Source organism: Panicum hallii, chromosome 2 (assembly GCF_002211085.1).
Source record: "Panicum hallii strain FIL2 chromosome 2, PHallii_v3.1, whole genome shotgun sequence".
In the NCBI taxonomy this organism is placed as follows: domain Eukaryota; kingdom Viridiplantae; phylum Streptophyta; class Magnoliopsida; order Poales; family Poaceae; genus Panicum; species Panicum hallii.
In genome coordinates, this window is record NC_038043.1 from 54,602,432 (window position 1) to 54,616,630 (window position 14,199).

At 52.5% G+C, this 14,199-nt stretch overlaps 3 protein-coding genes across 4 annotated transcripts; all 3 read left to right on the forward strand.

Moving 5' to 3' along the window:
* The first annotated feature begins 1,289 nt into the window (after positions 1-1,289).
* Positions 1,290-2,490, forward strand: LOC112883126. The gene is given in 4 exon segments (XM_025948357.1): positions 1,290-1,538; positions 1,541-1,782; positions 1,784-2,264; positions 2,266-2,490. Coding segments are annotated over 4 exon segments (1,050 nt in total). The 5' UTR covers positions 1,290-1,328; the 3' UTR covers positions 2,383-2,490.
* A 1,614-nt stretch (positions 2,491-4,104) lies between these two features.
* On the forward strand, positions 4,105-6,571 carry LOC112881975 (cyclin-D2-2-like). The gene is made up of 6 exons (XM_025946909.1): positions 4,105-4,678; positions 4,989-5,075; positions 5,178-5,276; positions 5,361-5,562; positions 5,679-5,803; positions 5,903-6,571. The coding sequence occupies exons 1-6, from the start codon at positions 4,385-4,387 to the stop codon at positions 6,143-6,145; spliced, it is 1,050 nt and encodes a 349-aa protein (XP_025802694.1). The 5' UTR covers positions 4,105-4,384; the 3' UTR covers positions 6,146-6,571.
* A 4,171-nt stretch (positions 6,572-10,742) lies between these two features.
* On the forward strand, positions 10,743-12,945 carry LOC112879593 (pentatricopeptide repeat-containing protein At4g28010-like). Of its 2 annotated transcripts, XM_025943931.1 has the most exons (2): positions 10,743-12,333; positions 12,478-12,945. In XM_025943931.1, exons 1-2 carry the CDS (start codon positions 10,839-10,841, stop codon positions 12,696-12,698), a joined length of 1,716 nt encoding a protein of 571 aa, XP_025799716.1. In that variant the 5' UTR covers positions 10,743-10,838; the 3' UTR covers positions 12,699-12,945. The 2 variants fall into 2 exon arrangements, with proteins under 2 accessions (XP_025799716.1, XP_025799715.1); XM_025943930.1 differs by having other exon boundaries at positions 10,743-12,945.
* Positions 12,946-14,199: the final 1,254 nt, after the last annotated feature.

Here is a 14,199-nt window from a genome sequence, read left to right on the forward strand (position 1 = left end):
AGCAGCCCAATCCTCGTATAAAGGCCAAGCCCAAGATCTCCGTCCTCCGGAGCTGAACGATCAACCACTGTCAAAACGTTGTGTTTCGCATATTCGCCATCACTAATATTTACATCGTAAAATTAGGACTCCAAACATCACCATCTGATTATACTGCCATTAGAAGTATTTCCTCTATTTTCCAATTTTCATTTCATGTATTTGGGCTGTGAAAAGACCCTTTTGCCCTTCACTCTTGCATCGTCTTGTCGTTCTGGACGCAACGTCTTCTCATTCCTATCGTGACCTAGCGCCGCGTCTTCTCATTCCTGCACCGGCCGCCGCCCCACCGCCGGTCCCCGCCCAGCCCTGGCCACGCCCGCCCTTGCGGCGCCCAGCCTGGCCGCGCCCGCCATGGCCGAGGGCGGCGGAGCCCTGGCTGCGCCCGGCCTGGCCTCGCACGCCATGGCCGAGGGCCAGTCGCCGTTCACGAGGTTGACAGGGCTGGGCGCAGGGTCCGCACGGAAGCCATTCTCGGAGTTCTCGCCCGGCGCCCTGGACGCGCCCGCCCTGGAGCACGAACCCCAATGCGGTCGCTTCCCCGTCGCCGCCGAGCGCATCTCCACCGGTGGCCAGCCAGCCAGCCTACCCAGCGGCGGTGGCGGCAGCGGCCTGCCCGTGAAGGCAGCAAGAAGGCACGTCCTAATCGATGCAAGAGTGAAGGGCAAAAGTATCTTTTTCACAGCTCAAATACATGAAAAGAAAATTAGAAAATAGAGAAAATACTCCTAATAGCAGCATAATTAAATGGTTGATGTTTGGAGTCCCGATTTTGCGATGTCAATATTAATAATGGTAAATATACGAAACGCAACGTTTCAGACTCCTAAAATTACAATTTTCTCGGAGTTGGCGCGGCAGCCATGGATCCCCGCCGCGCGGATGAGCTGACGCTGTGCCTCCGCTGCCGGAGCACAACATGTGGCCCTCGTGGGTGGAAACCACACTGCTGCGGCGCTGCCCGCTTCTGCTCCCGCTAATCCTGCCCCGGCTGGCGTCTCCCTTCTCCCCTTCGCTGTCTCTCTCCTCTTCCCCTGTGCTATCCTCTTCCTTGGGATCGCGTCCTGCTCCGAGTTCTGTCCGCGCCTTGGCAGCCATGAAGACAGCGGCGAGAACGACGGGTGCCAGCAAGGACGGTGAGAAGGCATGTATGAACCAAGCAGACACACGTTGCTAGCCACGGGCCCAAAGTGAGGACTGGTCACCCTTGTACTGGGCCGTCTCTGGTGCAGCCCACGACGCAGCCCAGGAGCAGTGGTAGAAGCGTCTTCCATCAGTACGTCTTGATCATGGTCAGCGGAAGGAGTGCTAACATGCTTCTCCTCACCGTCCTTGTGCTCTCGATCGCCTCGCTCAGCCTCGCGCTAGCGAACGGCGGCCACCTCCAGCTGCCGATCCTTCTCGCCGAGCTGAAAGACCACGGCTACCTGCGCCACGGCGGGCGCGCGGTCTTCCTCGGAGACGCCGCGTCGTGGCTCCCGTTTCTTGAAAGGAACCACATCGCTCGGTCGCTCCGGTCAGCTCCGTGCAGCTTCGAGCGATCCCTGACGGATCCGTCGACTTCGTCGTCCGCCACGGCGACGGCGTGGAGTTTGGGCTCCTCGATCGCGTCCTCAAGGTCGGCGGCGTCGCGGCCGTTTTCGCCGCGTCGGAATCGGCGCGGCAGCTACCTGACAACTACAGGGTCGTGTGCGCGCCCCGCTCCGAGAACGAGGGCGCCCTCGCCTTCGCCGCGGAGAAGAACGGCGCTTCTACAGGCTCCGGGTCGCGCGGAGGAGGACGTTCTGGCCGGCCTCGAGGGCGTCCTCCTCGAGCCCCCGCAGAAGCGGCACGTCGTACGGCGGCTGCGCCCAAAGTTCCTCCCGGAGCTGACCGGCGACTCGCTGGAACGGTACCGACGCCGGGTGTTCATCGACATCACGCCGGCTCCAGGCGGCGGCGCGGCGTCGTGGTTCAAGAAGCATTACCCGAGGGGGAGGCACGAGTTCGAGGGCGTGCGCCTCACGGCCGCCGCGGGCGTGCAGAGCACGGCGGCGGCCGCGGGGATCGGGGACTGGCTGGAAGGGAACATGAGGGAGGAGGACTACGTGGTGGTGAAGGCCGGCGTGGAAGCGGCCGAGGAGATGCTCCGGCAGGGCGCCGCCGTCGTGCGCCGCGTCGACGAGCTCTTCTTGGACTGCGGGGAGGGCGACAGCGCCACCAGCAATTCGGGGCGGCGACCCTACTGGGCACTGGCAATGCCTGGCCCTTTACGGACGCCTACGAGATCAGGGCGTCGCCGTGCACGGTGCACCAATGGTGGAGCGGCATGCTCAAGTGAAGAGAAAGAGAAACGGGAGCTGAAGATGGTTCGGGTTCAGAAGCAAAGAGTTCAGCCATAAGAGAACTGAAATGTAACAATATGCAGGACTCCATCTCTACTTTGTAAAGTGAACACATCGTCTCAAATACCACCAATTCACTTAAAATCCTAGCTTTATGTCTTCACTGATTTTTTTTTTCTTTTCGAAGGACTCTATCGAATAAATTTTGTCTCTGAATTCTAGTAATGTTTTCTTTTGATTTTCCTCCGCCGCCTCCGCCGGAGTAGCAAATTTTCATGAGAATACTGTGGCAGCTTTGCCAGCCCAACCCATTAGGCGAACGAGTAAGCCCAGCCCAACAGAGCCAGAGGCCACCATGTACCATTGCCGCCGGGCCGGGGCCGGCGAACCGCGAGTACGCCACGCCACGGTGGTGGTGCACAGCTGGTGTGTCGTGTCGTGCGTGGTTGTCGTGACCGCGAGGCTAGGCAGCAGCAGGCGCTCGCTCCCGGCCACGTCAGATGTCATCGCCACGGCTGGACGGGAGCAGCGCGTGGAGGGACGAAGGCCGGGCCAAGATTGATGGCACAATCAAGTGATCAGCCTTCAACCAGATACCAGACACACACATCTTCTTCATGTGCCGCAGGTGAATGCCCAGCCCAGCTGCCCAAGTGAATGCCATGGCGACGCCGCGCCGTGCGTCGCTCTCCGCAACCGACCCAGCATTTTTCTTCTTCTTCAACGGCGTTGAAAAAGAGAGGAACAGCCACGGGTGCGCTTTGGCACGCGCATGCTGGAAAGGGAGGGAAAGGAAAGGAGAGCCTTGCGCGTCTACGGGCCGTAGGCTCTTCGTGCCGTCGCGGCGGCCACCTTTGCCGGGGGAGTTATTCCTCCGTGCACTTCTCTAGGAGCTTTAAGGATCCTAGCTAGGCATGGGCGCATGGCTCCTGCTGCGCTACATTGCTCGGCGTCTCGGCTTCACTGGTTGGGCATGGCATTGATGGTTGGTTTTGGCGAAGTCAGCAATTCAGTCACCCATCCGTCGTATTTCACTAGTATTAGTTCTTGATTTTCATTTTCTGTTTCTCTGTTGTGGCATGTGGGAAATGGAACAAAATCTAGAGGGCATTGCAAGCATTGATTGTTGTGAGTAGTCATTGTGTGATCTCCCAACCAAATGTGCTTTTATGAACAAAACCACTGTATGGTCCACAGTATTACCTTCTCTAGCATTGGATTCCTGTTCGAAGAAAACTGTTTAGCTGGTGACGAATTGATTCTATGTTGTGTTTTTGAAGGGGGAAAGGAAGAAGACATAGTCACACGTCATGTTAACCCATAGTCTTATACCGTACATATAGTTACACTGCCAAAAAGATACTTTTATTTTGTCTTTTCATGATCAACTTCTCCTTATAAAGATACAAGCTGAACGTCCAACAGCAACGAGCCATACGTTATATGCATTTAAAGAAGACTATGCTAGATGTCATCTAGGATTCACAGATTTTCATCCACACCTGCTTGACTAAAAACTAAAAATCTCATTCACACGACGACAATTGGATGAGTATCCGATAGCCGACGCGATGTCCTGTGATTTATTGCGAATATGGTGGTGGGTTTTGCGTGTGCCTTGTGCGTATCTGTGGACGGACTGTGGGGGGTCGAAGCAAATAGCCAAGCTCACAATCTGCCGCTAAACACAGGGTGCAGATTATTGCCTAATCATTTTCATTCCACACCGCTATAAAAGACCCAAATCCCCTTCCCCTTCTCTTCCGCAGGGGATCCCTCCTCTCTCTCCTCTCTCATCTTGCCTTTCAATCCTTTGCCATTTTCCAAGACACGCCAAGGGGAGGGAGGGAGGGAGAGAGGGGGGCCTTCCTCTTCTTTATCTAGCTACAGCCGAGGAAAAGAGTGGCAACCTTCGGCACCCAAGGAAACCAGTTCTTGCTTTACGAAGTAGGCAAGTACTACTAGTACTACTCGAGTAGGAGGAGGTTGCTGTTTGCTGCGATCTTGATTGATTGATTGAGATGGGCATCCTCTGCTTCGGCGCTTCCTCCGCCCTGCTCTGCGGGGAGGACAGGAACAGCATCCTCGGCCTGGGCGCCTGCGACGGCGGCGGCGACGAGCTTGTGGAGGTGGGGAGTGGCCTCGATTTCTTTGACGCCGCCGGCGCCGTGTTCCCCGTGGACACCGATGAGGCCGTGCGGGCGCTGATGGAAAAGGAGACGGACCACATGCCTCCGGAGGGCTATGCGGAGAGGCTGGAGCACGCCGGATTGGAGTCATCTTGGAGGAGAGACGCCATGGATTGGATTTGCAAGGTGAAATAAAATAAGGAGCACAAAATCTCTAGGATTTATTATATCACTAGTTCTTGCATTTCGTACCTTTTTCTCCGGTGGACAAATTGATTGATTTTAGGAAGGTGGTTGCATGCTTGCATTGCCTCTTTTGACTTTGCTTGAACCTCATTTTTTTGGCTGCGTGTCCTGCATCCTGTGGCCTGCTGCCGAATCGACCGCCACGAGATAGCAATGAGCCTGCCACCCCCATTGGCCCTTTTATCTAGAAATTTCTGTTTTAAGTAGAAACTGACGAGGTGCTGATCTTGTCTTCTCATGTGGGCTGCAGGTCCATTCCTACTACAACTTTGGACCACTCAGTCTTTACCTCGCTGTGAATTACCTGGATAGATTCCTCTCCTCTTATAATCTCCCAGTAAGAATCTGAAGATATACATTGGTTGGTTCCTTACTGTGTCCAGTTAATCTCTTGCTGATGGATGCGGTTTTTCTATGTTGTTTGTTCTTGTTGTTGTAGCATGACCAGCCTTGGATGAAACAGTTGCTGTCAGTTGCTTGCCTATCTATTGCTGTCAAGATGGAGGAGACCGTGGTCCCTCTTCCTGTGGACCTTCAGGTGAGAAATTATAGCATTGTGCTAGCACATAATTGTTCTATGGTCGGTTGATAAAATTGCTAAAATGTGAATGCTGTACCGAAGGTCTGTGATGTGAAGTTTGAGTTTGAAGCAAGGACTATTGGGAGGATGGAGATCCTTGTCCTGAGTACCCTAAAATGGAGAATGCAAGCTGTGACCCCGTTCACTTTCATCAGCTACTTCCTGGATAAGTTTAGTGAAGGGAAGCCACCGAGTTTTGCACTGGCCTCACAGTGCGCCGAGATCATAGTTGGCACTCTGAAAGGTTCGTTTGACCTTAGCCTTGTCACTTGATCATCTGATGAATTCATTTACCTGCATTTCCAATGACAGGATGTTTCGGTGTTCTGACTAGAATATCTGTGTGGTATGGGTTTACAGGCTCTACATTCTTGTCATTTAGACCATCTGAGATTGCTGCAGCGGCGGCGCTAGCAGTGGTTTCTTCAAATCAGGTTGTTGGCTTTGGGAGTGTTCTTTCAGCATCTGGAATCCCTGTAAATAAGGTGAATTTCTCTTTAACATGTGCAAAGGCCAATCAATGCAACATTGCCATTTACACCGTTTCTCAAAGTGTGAAGCTCGCATCTTCTATTCCCTTCCAGGAGATGATTGCTAGATGCTATGAGTTAATGCAAGAGCGGGCACTGGTGAAGAAGAGAGTGCACATTGATGGAAGCCCTTCAGTGCCACAGAGCCCGATTGGTGTGTTGGATGCAGCATGCTTCAGCTTTAGGAGCGAAGATTCAACACTAGGATCATCACAGTCAAACATCAGTAGTAACAACAACAATCAGGCCTCTACTCAAGCTTCCAAGAGGAGAAGGCTTAGCATTTCACCAATCTGATCAGAGCATATACCGTACATATATCCATCCGTTGGTAGCGTCGCATTGTGCGCTTATTTATGCTGTGATCATCTTAACTCAGAGCTCATCAGGGTAACAAGTAGTGGTACAGAACGATCCAGTGAAGCATTGTAACAAGCAGAGGATGATGACGGCAATAAGTTAGTACCGACTTCTTGATCTCTGAGAAGAAAGAGGTGGGGAGGAAGCTTCTTCCTCTAGCAATTTTGTAATTCCCTACCTCACCTTTCTCTTTGTTTTATTCAATTTTTTTCACCATCCGAAGGCATTTGCGGGGAGATCTTTTGTGGATATGAGATTGGAGATGTGAGGATGAGAGAGAGAGAGAGAGAGAAACAAAAAAAAATATTTTCATTTTTTATCCTATGTTCGTTGCTAATATATATTTAAAGTAACTTGTGAGAACTGTTGCTTCAATTTATTTTTCTCTGCCATTCTGAGAAAAATTGTGTTGATTCATCAGTGCAGTCTCTTATGACTGGGTTTGTATGAGTGCTTGTCTGTGGTACTTGTCCGTGCATCGTATTTTTATGAAGTGAACATAATATATCATAAGCAAGTACAAATCTTGGCATGGGTTTGCACAAAGAAAAATAAGCTTCTGTTTGATAGTGAGATGGAGAACAAGGGACAATGCAAATGCCCCCCTTCTCCACAGAGAAAGAAGCCATTAGCGGGCATGTCTATGAACAGCAATGTTGACTTGTACCTAGAACAAATGATCAAATCATGCCCAACCATTTCTTTGTCAATGTTTTGGTTCATATCTGTGGTTTTTGTCCCTTTCCTCTGAACAGCATTGCAAACATACAATAGAAGGAAAGCATTATCATGTGATGAACTTCCAGGATTACACCTGGAGTCTTAGCAAATATCAAAATCTGTTATGTGATTCTCAGTAATTAAATAAATGCTGAAGGGATCACTATTGGAGTACATCATATGTGTTGATTCATCTCCATATGAAACTGAAAAAATCATTGTTCAGTCTAGAACACTGATATTTTGTCGTCACATTTGCTAACAAAAGTGATGAGGGTAGATTGCCTCAATAAATTCACCTCATAAGGCTGGTGAAAAGCCTGCATTGGAAATTTATTGGAGCCTGTAGCTCTTTTTTCATATGGGGAGGACAGTACTATCTGAAGCCAACCCCTGGGAGCGAGCTGTCCAAGGAAATGAATGGGTCGAGTGGAGCTGGCTGTTGAGGACGCCGCTGGCTCCTGGCTGCAGGCGGCAGGCTGCAGCGGCAGCCATGACAACAACTGCTTTTACATGCAATGGTTCTGGGGTTCCTCAGCCTTATACCTGCAATGGTCTCTGTGCTGCGGGCCAGCGATTAACATGGCTGCGTATGTTTCTCATGAAGGTCCTGAGTCCTGACACTGGCCAGGTACCAGCTGAGACTAATAGAATTGAAATAAGACAGAAATGGCTACAGGTACCTCGCTAATACAAATAGGTTCATGATTTGTACTCCTATTTACATCGAGACAAGGCTAGTCCAGACCTAAATACTTCTTTTTTGTCATTTTGGCCAATTGGTTGCAAGTTGCAGTGCACATAGCAGCACATGAACCTGCAGCACGTTAACCTAAGCATGCCATGGAAAGTGCTAGTTAAAGAGGAATCTCTAAACGGTAGCAGGTGCTCATCGACAATTAACGGCGCCTGTACTTCTGGAATCTTGTATGTTTATATACCTGTGCATGTTACTATTAGACAAACACGAGATGACCAAATGTTTCCGTTAGGTTTGTGTTCCTTGTTACCCGTACACATTTTTGAACTTAGAAAGTTTTTTTTTCTGACACCGCAGTACCATCAGCATCAACGTAACACGACATTTTCTCACTCCGGAAACATCACGTCGAAGAGGGCCAAAGGTAGTAGGCATCTTTGAATAAAATGCATCTATTCTGATCTGTTGGCAAACATGTCCCTGGTGACATACTCACGGCAACATCGACCAACACCAAGTCGAAACCTTAGTTAGGCCGGATTTGTTCGGCAGTTTGTGTGCACATGTGACTATGTGGGCTCATCACTGCACTGCATACATTAGCAAGCTGAGTGGGTTTATAGTGCTTTTGCTTGCATTTTGTTTAGCTCATCATCATCATCTTGCCAGGTGATCGGGATTGATGCATCCACAAGTGAGTTATAATGTTAGCACTAACCTGTTTAGTCAATCCACTGGACAAAGACCCTAGGATTCTCTTACACGTACAGATACAACAAGGCAGAAAGAGAACAAGAGGCGTATCGGTGTATCCTCTTGTCCTGCGGACCTTTTCTTGCGCAGGGGTCGCCCGGGTGGTCCTCTCTGAAATCTGAATGGCTCCCGGCTCCAAGATTCAGAATACTTGGCTCAATGTTGCTTTCAAGGAGCAGCCTCGTGTAGCGTCCTTTGCTTGCGGTCACGGTGAACATGAGCGTAAATCCTTTCGATTTCTTCTGCCCATTATCATCTCCTCGAAGAAATGATCCTCACATGCCAGTCTACGCATGGAATGGCATTGATTTCTAACCCACTTGAACCAGAGGAAGAATGAGGTAAAAAGTTTTTGGTAAACCGAGCAAAATTTAGCCCCAACATGTCATGTAGTTGCATCTTCCTCGAGTAAGGCTAAATTAAAGGCCGGCCGGCACGGCGGTCTCTGGCTGGCCGCCGGCGAATGGCAGCGTGGTGGCAAAGACGCTGTTTGGCCGCACTCGCTGCGACCGATATGTGTCGACGGGGACGTGTCGGCGTGTCGCGTACGTGCCCAGGACAGGAGGAGGACGAGGCCAACGCGCAAACCTCCAACCCGGAAAAGCCTGTGCTGTTCCCTGCTCACGCAGAGGCTACCGCGCGTGTGCGTCGCGCCACGCCGTGGCCTCGCTCGCACCCTTTCGCATCGGACAAGACCGCGCCTGGAGCGCACGCTGCGCAGCTTAAACAGTTTTTACTACACGAGTCGCGAGACGGCGCAGGGGTTGGGTCGCGTCGTGAACCGTGTGATCCTGGGCTTCCCTGCCTTTGCGATGCGCGCCTCGGAGCCCGGCGAAAGGAAGGCAGAGCCCCCCCCCCCCCACTCATACGGCGGGTGGTTTTCCGCGCCCCCTTCTTTGCTCGCGCTCGTCGCCTTTTGATGCGGCTGCCGCCTGCCGCCGAGCGCACGCTGCGGCAGCGCGCTCTGCTCGAGGAGATAGATCAGGGCCGCGCTTGTGGGGACGAGCAGGGACCCGGCGGCCGCCCGGAGACGGAGAGCATGGCGTCTCACACGTTCGCCGGGCGGGGCGGCGCCGCGGTGGTGGGTTCGGCACCGGGGTATTATTGCTCGTGACGCGGTTAATGCGGCCGCCGGCCTTTTGATCGTAGCCGCTAGCCGGGACCGAGTGACCGGGGATCGGCCGAGCTGGGGGCGCTCGTGAGGGCCGTAACGCGACGCAACCACCGGGGGGCCTTGAACGAGTTTTGGGCGGGGCGTGGCGTGACCGGCCGGAGCAAGGCTCGGCATTCCTTGGTGGGCCGACCACAGACAGGATCAGTACAGCTGAACCAGCGAGGGGCATTAACGATGTACCAGATGCAAGGCAGCACAGCTAGCATTGGTCCTCCCCTTTGAAACACATGGCGGCAGCTCGTGACGAGAGTAACGTGACGCAGCTACCGGTGCGGCTGGATGGCCTCCGACTCCCGCACTGATTCGTGCATGCCTAAGCACATGGCGGCATGGAGCCGATGAGCATCCGTACACGCAAAAGGCATAAGGAACCTGCAGAGGCACTCACTGATTTCCATGAGACCGTGAGCAAGTCGCTTCATCAGCAACCAGTACCCAGACGCGCAGGAGGAGGAGGAACTGGGACGGGGGCGCCGCCACATTTAGTGCTCGTGAGGGGTGGTAATGCGTCGCAGCCACCACCGACGGAGCTGCTTGGATTTGGCCGTGTACTTCTTGCCCCTGGGGCTGGTACCCCTGGGCCCTGCCCTGCGTCCTGCCGGCCGGCCCGGGGCAGCAGCACGCTGACCCTAGTAGTGATCGGCGTGACTGTGCCGGGCTCGCGTACGTCCAGCGTCTTCCGGTCCCCCTGAGCCGAGCCGCGCATGGAGGTGAGCTGTACTGCGGATACGGCAACCTTTCTGCACGTGAGCAGCAGCGTCTGCGGCTCTGCAATCTGCCCCCTGCTGCAGGTCAGCAGGTGCGACAGCGCCATGCAGGCTGATCTCCCGTCTCGGGATTTAACAAGCCCAACAACCTCGTTGTTGGGTTGGGTCAGGCCGAAAGTGTGCACAGTTCGATCGGGCCAGGATCAAAGCCCACCGTCCAGCCCGCCATTTGCCCACGCGGAAGCGGACCGAGCGGCCCACGTACACGGCCCGCGTGCTGGTAGTTTTAGTTTTTGCAGGGCTGACGGCCAGCACCATCCACGCGCACCGGCAGAATTCCTCGCCCTCGCCCGTTTCGCGCGTCGATTTGACCGCCGTTCTTTGGCGGCGGCGCCGACTCTGCAGCCCGCGGCGCCGTGTTCGCCCGATTTCGTTGGTGGTGGTGGTGGTGGGGGTGGGGGGGGGGGTGTTTGTGAATACGGCAGGCGACGGGGCAAGCAAAACTCGTCAAACCCCTGCCGCAACCGCAACAAAGCCGCCGCCCGCCGCGCTCCTGCTCCCGCCGTTCCCGCCGCGATGAGGAGGCGCCCGGAGCCTCGTCTCGTCCGGTACCTCGCCACCGCCTCCGCCTCGCCCGCCGCCCCCGCCCCGCCCCCGCTCCAGGCCTCGAAGCCGCCCCGCCCCGCCGCGCCGTTCCTCGCCGTGCTCCTGCGCCGGGGCCGCGCGGCCGCCGCGGCGATCCTCAACCGCCGCCTCCGCGCGGCGCCCGCCCCGGAGGCCCACGCCCTGCTCTCCGCGCTCCCGTCCGTCCGCGACGCCGTCTCCTACAACACCGTCCTCGCCGCGCTCTGCCGCCGCGGGGGCGACCTCCCCGCTGCGCTCTCCCTCCTCCGCGACATGTCACGGGAGCCCCACCCGGGCGCCCGCCCCACCGCCGTCTCCTACACCACGGTCATGCGCGGGCTCTGCGCGGCGCGCCGCGCGGACGAGGCCGTCGGCTTGCTCCGGACCATGCAGGACCGCGGCGTCCGCCCCGACGTCGTCACGTACGGCACGCTCATCCAGGGGCTGTGCGACGCCGCGGAGGTCGACGGGGCCGTGGAGCTGCTGAATGAGATGTGCGGCAGTGGTATTGAGCCGAACGTGGTTTTGTACAGCTGCTTGCTGCGGGGATACTGCAAGTCCGGCCGGTGGCAGGACGTAGGCAAGGTGTTCGAAGAAATGTCCTGGCGGGGAATTCAGCCGGATGTGATCATGTTCACTGGTTTAATCGACAGCCTGTGTAAAGAGGGGAAGACAGGAAAGGCCGAAATGGTGAAGGACATGATGGTGGAACGAGGGTTGGAGCCAAATGCAGTGACATACAACGTGCTGATCAATTCCCTGTGCAAGGAAGGATCGGTGAGGGAGGCGATGACTCTAAAGAAGGAGATGGTAGAGAAGGGGGTGGCACCGGATGTTGTGACATACAACACCCTGATTGCAGGTCTTTCTGGCGTGCTCGAGATGGATGAGGCTATGGGGTTGCTTGATGAGATGATCCAAGGAGATATTGTGCTTGAGCCTGATGTGTTCACGTACAACTCGGTTATACATGGACTGTGTAAGATCGGTCGTATGTTCCAAGCAGTCAAAGTTCGTGAGATGATGGCTGAGAGGGGGTGTATGTGTGACTTGGTGACCTACAATTGTCTGATTGGTGGATTCCTTAGGGTTCACAAGGTTAAGATGGCTATGAAGCTAATGAATGAGCTGACTAGTTCTGGATTGAATCCTGATTCATTCACCTATAGCATTCTGATAAATGGCTTCAGCAAGATGTGGGAAGTTGACCGTGCGGAAAAGTTCTTGTGTACAATGAGAGAACATGGCTTAGAGCCTGAGCTAGCTCACTATATTCCTTTGCTTGCAGCTATGTGTCAACAGGGAATGATGGAGCGGGCTACAATTTTGTTCAATGAAATGGATAAGAACTGCAGGCTTGATGTTGTCGCATATAGCACTATGATCCATGGTGCTTGCAAATCAGGGGATAAGAAAATGGTTGAACAATTGATTAAAGATATGCTTGGTGAGGGTCTGACTCCTGATGCCGTCACATATTCTATTATAATCAACATGTTTGCAAAACTTAGTGACCTAGAAGCAGCCGAGAAGGTTCTTAAACAGATGACTGCAAGTGGCTTTGTACCTGACGTTGCTGTTTTTGATTCAGTGATCAAAGGTTACAGCGCTGAAGGCCAGATAAACAAGGTTCTGGAATTGATTAGTGAAATGAGAGCCAAGAATGTAGCTCTTGATTCTAAAATCATATCTACTATTGTCGCTTCTCTGACAAACGAACACAAAAAGAAGCTACTGGAGGTGCTACCCGATTTCTCGAAAGAACTGTTGCAAGGCAACACCGCCCCAGGAGTTCATGAACTCACTATGTAAATGGTGCCCTGCACTTTGAACCTGGTGTCATTGGATGAGCCCTAATCCATGTTGTGGGTAGATAGTCTGCATATTTGAACCTTGTGTCACTGGATGAACCCCAATCCATGTTCTTGTAGGCAGATAGCCTGCGTATGTGAAGGCTAATGTATGTGCGCCTATGTTTGAGATGCCATTCAGTTCACTTTACATGATTTATCTGTGTGAAGTTGAGGTAGCAATGACCCTATATTTGTGGTTAATGGTACTGCTGGGTGCCAAAAAATTGCTTATTGCACATTCATTTTTTTAGTGTACAGATGCTGGCTGTGTCATTTAGTCAAGCTGCCGCCAGTGGTATGTGAGAGAAACTGTTGTAATTATGAAGTCTGGGCAAACTAGGTTGTCAAACCATTGGAAAGGTAATCCTAGAAAAGCTAACTCAATAGGGAGAACTTCCTTTCTGTAGCATCTCTTTGATAGCGAATACATTTTAAGTTCTGTCTTTTTGTTCTTCAATCTCCAATATGAAATTTTGATTTCACAGAGTTTTCTGGAGAAGTTTACACATTGCAAGCTTCTCATGTCGCTCTAGCATGCCATTGTGCAGATACTTGCATATTAGGATAGCATCGTTTGGGGACTGATTTGTCAAAATAGATCTGTAGCACGGCACAACCTACAAGATTAAGAAAGTTTGAGGTTGAGGGTGTTTCGGTCCCATCATGTCGGTAGGAAGGGGAGCCAGGGAACAAATTTCGTCATGCTGTAGTTCGTGGCTAAGGGGCTGTTTGGACTGACTAAACTTTAGTACTTGTCACGTTGGATGTTTAGACACTAATTAGAAGTACTAAATATAGACTAATTATAAAACTAATTGTACAGATAGAGGCTAATTCCCGAAATGAATCCATTGAGCGTAATTAGTCCATGATTTGACAATATTATGCTACAGTAAATATATGCTAATGATGGATTAGTTGAGCTTAGTAGATTCGTCTCGTGAATTAGCCCCATCTTATGCTGCAATTAGGTTTATAGTTAGCTCATGTTTAGTCCTCCTAACTGGCATCCAAATATCCGATGTGACCAGACTAAAAATTAGCTCTTGGATCCAAACATCCCCTAGATAATCCGCTTATTGGAACTTTTTTTACGGAAAAAATAGTTTTCCATTAGCTTATCGGCTCAGCGAGATCGCTGGCCACCAAATCCTCAACACAACTAGGACAACCGTTTCATCCGTTTCATGCAAGGTCGACTTCCTGAGGGTACATACGTCCCAAAGCAGCAAGAGCATGAGCAACTTCGTTACAGTTTCTAGGCACAAAGGCCACAACACTAGAAATAAAATTCTCCCTGATGACAACCTGTATGAGTTATCCTTCATTGCCTGCACTAGCTGAAGCGAATCCGTCTCTAATATCACCCTTTCGATCCCGTGTTCAGCAGCTGCCTTCGCCCCCTCCCAGCATGCTTGCACTTCGGCTTGGAGAGCTTCTGTCAGCCTCACGAGGTTACC